The 5,230-nt window shown below is 45.8% G+C and overlaps 1 protein-coding gene across 1 annotated transcript; it reads left to right on the forward strand.

The window, feature by feature from the left end:
* Nucleotides 1-3,253: 3,253 nt before the first annotated feature.
* Nucleotides 3,254-4,675, forward strand: LOC130028128 (tripartite motif-containing protein 75-like). Its single transcript, XM_056118847.1, has one exon. The coding sequence runs from the start codon at nt 3,254-3,256 to the stop codon at nt 4,673-4,675; it is 1,422 nt and encodes a 473-aa protein (XP_055974822.1).
* The last annotated feature ends 555 nt before the right edge of the window (nt 4,676-5,230 follow it).

A 5,230-nucleotide genomic window follows, 5' to 3' on the forward strand; every position in this document is an offset into this window, starting at 1 on the left:
TGTTTTGAATGTGAAAATGAATTTATGTTCATCTTCTATATCTTTTTTCTTCATGTTGTAACAAAAAGGAAAAACAAGAAAAAATAAGAACTTTCTTTTCAATGTGAGAAAAGCACGGAGTTTGTAACATACTAAACTCAAGAATTTCTAAGAAAGGAAACTAGTAGGAAAATTATAGACGCTAAGAGCACATTTGTGAAGCCTGAAAAATACGTTAGGAAATAACTTGTAAAGGTAAAGGTAAAGGCCCTCCCGTTGATCGTCGATTTGCTCGAGCGGGCCCAGTAACGTCTCCATTGGAGACTTTGTTGTTACTGTGTTTGGCATATTGAATACTCTCGGTAGCTTGCCGGGCTCTCCGAGAGGGGAGGAGGAATCGAACTCGGGTCGGCCATGTTGGCCACTTGTAAGGCGAACGCCCTACCCTCTGTGGAATTTCAAAAGAACTTTGTTTTGTTTCCTGAACATTTTCTATGTAAACTGCCTTTTTTTTTTAGGAAAGTATGATTCTTTTTAACTTCTTGCCTGATATGGAAACCAAACAGAATTGAATGCACAGTAAAATTATTTTGGGGAAATAATGCACACTGCTTAACTAAAGGTTGGATATAAAACACAAAGTATATTTATTTGAATATTGGATGATTATCTTTTAGTGACTACACATTTATAATTTGTTATTTCCCTAGTTGTAATATTATTTCCTATAGGGAGAAGTTATTTTTATTTTTTCCCATAATTTTATTTATTTTTCTTCTTATATTTATTTATTGAATCACTGTGGGAAAAGTTACAAAGCTTTCAGGTTTAAGTCTAAGTAATACAATGATCAAACACCTTTCCCTTCACCAGTACTCACTTTTCACCACCAAGAAGCCCAATATACCCCTCCCAATGCCTGTAAGGCAGATGATTTCTACTTAATTCTTCTCTACATTGATTACATTCATTATTTCGACAAAAGATGCACCATATTGTTTAGAATTCCTCCCCCCGCACAATGAGAACTGCTGAAAAGGCATTGTGAAATACTTTGTGTAAACTGCCTTTTAATAGAAATGTCAAAATGTCAGAAGAAGCTGAAGAGAAACCAAATAATCATCAATTTTGTGATAACCAAAAGGCTCTATGTGCCCATGGAATGCTTCAAGTCTAAATAAAATCTCTGGAAAGCCGAACCTGATATCTGAGACCAAAGATCACCCTCGAAAGGCCAGGGATAATGGACATGGTACCATGCATGGGACCGCTGGACTAGAGCCGTTACCAAATGGATTCCACAGGACTTCAAAAGATGGAGTGGCCACTCACCTATGAGATGGTCAAATCGGTTTGAGGCTCTTCATATTCCTGGAGTGAGCAGATGCCATTGGGCTACACTAGCACGCGATATTTTTTTTTTTATTTTTATTAATTGGGAATGCTAATTAGAATTGCAGATTACCAAGGAAATTGTTGAAAATATTTGCATTGTTTATTAGCAGTTATTCAACAGATATTTTTGATTTTTATTAATTGTGAATGCTAATTAGAATTGCAGATTACCAAGGAAATTGTTAAAAATATTTGCATTGTTTATTAGCAGTAATTCAACAAGTTACTCATGTATCAGACAACTCATTTTTTCCCTCTTTCAAGAATCTATTTATTTAAATTTATTTCCTTAGTTTTTCCAAATTTCCTCTTATACTTTAGATAAACACTGTGATTTACAAAGATCTTCATGAGGGAAAACTTTTTTACGTAAATGAGTGTTAAAATATTATTGATCAAGAAGAAATGCAAAGCATTATGACTGTAAAATATTGGTGACTTACTGGAAAAAATAAAAAAATCACTAGGAAGGACTGATAATACTTGTCATGCATGTGACCTACCCAGATTGAATCTTGGGACCTCAAAGAGTTCCCCAAGTCCACGAGGACTGATAAATGAAGAATAAGCAATGAGCATTGCTAGATGTGGCAGAAAAAAAAAAAACAGCACAAAAGTCTCTGGGATGATGTTTAACACATTGAATTTCAGGACAAAACAAAATTAAATAAAAATTCTGAGGTCAGCAATATAATAGAGACTAAGGTTCCTGTCTTCCCCACAGCTGATCCAGTTTATTCTGCTGGAAAACAATTGGTAGGTACTTCAAACCCTGCCAGGAGTAACCCCTGAGCATAGAGCCCAAGGTAAGTCTGATCCCAGCTCTTTGTGACCCCAAACTAAGCAAAACAAACAAGCCTGCTGTGCAGTCTGGCACTTCAGTATTTGTTTATTTGCCTCTTTGTTTATTTGTTTTATGGTGGGAACACACACCCTACAGTGCTTGGGGGTACTTGCCTGCCTCTGGGCTCAAGGATCACACCTGGCAAACACCTTACACCCTCCACTATCTCTCTGATGCCAACAGCGCTCAGTTTCTAGTTTATTTATCATTTCTACTTTTCCTCAACCAGGATGGGATGTGGAAAATGAAGACAATTGAAGAAGGGCTTGCTTCCCTTGAAAGCTAGTTCCCTGAACATGGCATTCCTTGTGACAAAATACAGGTCTGGGAAATAACTCAGCCCTCTGAGAATCCCGTGAGTTGAGCCCCACCCTATTGCAGGGTGGTTCTCCTGAGCCCTACCCTAGGATGTATATAAATGCTGTGCTGAGTGCAGGGCAAGCAGTGCCAGCCTGAAGTCTGTATCCTGCAAGGAGAGCAGCTCACCAACAGCACCGAGCACTGTGCAGGGCTAGAATCAGGACCAAGGTGAGTAGTGATCATCACAATTGTTGCCTTATGTGGGGCAGAGGTGGGGCAGAGAAATGAAACAGTGGGTGGGGGATGTGCTTCTTGCTGGGCCAGAGCTTAATTAACTTCACAGCATCCTTCGTGTGCACTTGGTGCAGGTTCTAGGGGGCATCTATTTGACTATCTGGTATCTATTTTTTTTTTACTGAGTCCCAGAATTAAGATCCCTTTTCTCTGATGTGAATGGGGTCATTTTCCCATTCACAGAGAGTTGGCATCTATGAAGCAATATTATTTGAAAAGGGAACCCTAATGCATTAGGCTCCAGCAGTTCGATTGGTCTTAGGAGAGTACACTTGGAGAAGCCCTTGAGTCTAGAAGTGTGCTGGTCATCAGAGAGACACATCCATAGAGGAGATCAGGACAAATGACTGAGTGTGTAACTGTTTTCCTGGCAGGAGAGAGCCTGAGGGTTTCAACTGTCTGAGGAAAATCACTCCCGACCTGGCCTTCCCACATCAGAGGATGGAGGAGGTGTCAGCAGTCCTGGCCAAAATGCAGCCAGACCTCATCTGTCGCATCTGCCTGGAATACATCAATGACCCCGTCACCATCGACTGCGGCCACAGCTTCTGTGACTCCTGCATCCGCATGTCATGGAAGGACCTGAAGGACACATTCCCTTGTCCCGTGTGCCGGCAGTCCCGCCAGGAGATGTGCGTCAGTGCCAACGCCCAGCTGGGCAGGCTGGTGGACCTGGCGATGCTACTGCACAGCTCTGGGAGCAGCGAGATGGCACCGGCAGAGGAGGGCAGTTGTGAGGAGCACAGGCAGGGAGTGAGCCTCTTCTGCGAGGATGACCAGGAGCTGGTGTGTCCTCTGTGTGCCCAGGGCCCTGCCCACCAGGGCCACCACATCAGGTCCGTGGCTGAGGCAGCGGCTCATCACAGACAGAGGCTCAGCGACTGCATCGAGTCCCTGAAGAAGCAGCTGGCAGAGGTGCAGAAGCGAGATGTCGCCCAAGACAGAAACCTCCTGCAGCTGAGAGCAGACATGGAAAAGCACAGGAGTCAGCTGGCCTCGGAATTTGAGCAGCTCACCCAGTTTGTGGAGCGTGAGCACGAGGCCGCGCTCTGCAGACTGACAGAAGAGGACAAACGCCTGCAGCAGCAGCTCAGGGACAACCTGGAGGCCTACTCGGACCACATCTGGGAGCTTGAAGACCTCAGACGGGAGGTGGCGGAGCGGAGCGTGATGTCCGAGGAGATGGTGCTGAGGGGCGTGAGGGGCCTGCAGCAGCGCTGTGCGGGCCTGCAGCTCCCGGCCGTGCAGCCCCTGCGCTTTAGGCCCGTGGCCTACAGCCTCCCTCCTCTGCACTCGGCGCTCAACAGCATCATCCGGAGATTCCGAGAGAGCATCAGCCTGGACCCCGACACGGCCCACCCCAGCCTGCGAGTGTCCCAGGACCTCCAGTCGGTGACCTGCGTGAGGAAGAGGTCCAAAGGGGATGGGGGCACCAAATCCTGTGATGACACCGGCCAGCTGGTGGTCCTGGGCCGGGAGGGCTTCGCTTCTGGCCGCCACTACTGGGAGGTGCAGGTGGGCGCCAATCCCGAGTGGGCCGTGGGCGTGTGCAGCGTCGCGCCTTCGGCCCAGACCTCGCGTCCCCTGGCGGGTCCCAAGAGATGCTGGACACTGCAGCTGCAGGATAGCGACTACCTGGCCGTGAGTGCGGGGGCGGTGCCTCTGGCTCTCAGGGACCAACCCACGGCCATCGGCGTTTACCTGGATTGGGAGCTGGGCCAGCTTTCCTTCTACAACGCCGCCGACAGGTCTCACCTGCACTTGTTCACCGAGTCCTTTGCTGAAGAGCTCAAGCCATACTTCCGCGTGGGGCCGGACTGCGCCCCTCTCTCTGTGGGCTCGGGGAGGGCAGAGGAGGGGTGAGCACACTCTGGGCTTACCCCCTTCCTTCATGTGGACAGCTGGTGGTTTTCTAAATTTGGAATTCTTTGCATCAGATGTTGATACTTAAGGAAGATGGCGGAAGAAATGTTCCCATTTTGTAACACTATAATGCAAAACCAATTATTTTGTATCTTTATGTCTATTTTTAATAAGAAAATTTAAAGTACAGACATTTTTAGTTTCATATTTCCTTTCGTCATAAAGTTATTTTCTAAGACATTGCAAAATATTCATGTGCGGGCTCACTAGTTGCTTTTCTCTAGTGCCGAAATGTTCTGCTTGTTCCTGGACACTGTTTGTATATTCTTAGCGATTATGTATGTTCAACCAATTTTCCTCGATTTTGTAACCCTTTCGGGGTTTTCTCTGAGCATGAAGCAAGCATTTTCCCCTAAGGCCAGCTAGGTGAGGCCCAAATACTAAAATAAAGGAGCACTGCATTGCAGTGTCCTCCCATTGTTCATCGATTTACTCGAGTGGGCCCAGTAACGTCTCCATTTTGAGACTTGATGTTACTGTTTTTGGCATATTGAA

This window comes from Sorex fumeus, unplaced genomic scaffold (genome assembly GCF_029834395.1).
Source record: "Sorex fumeus unplaced genomic scaffold, SorFum_2.1 ptg000039l, whole genome shotgun sequence".
Classification (NCBI taxonomy): domain Eukaryota; kingdom Metazoa; phylum Chordata; class Mammalia; order Eulipotyphla; family Soricidae; genus Sorex; species Sorex fumeus.

Excerpts from the sequence above, each read along its gene's own strand:
- LOC130028128 (XM_056118847.1), top strand. The coding sequence starts at position 3,254 with ATGGAGGAGGTGTCAGCAGTCCTGGCCAAAATGCAGCCAGACCTCATC.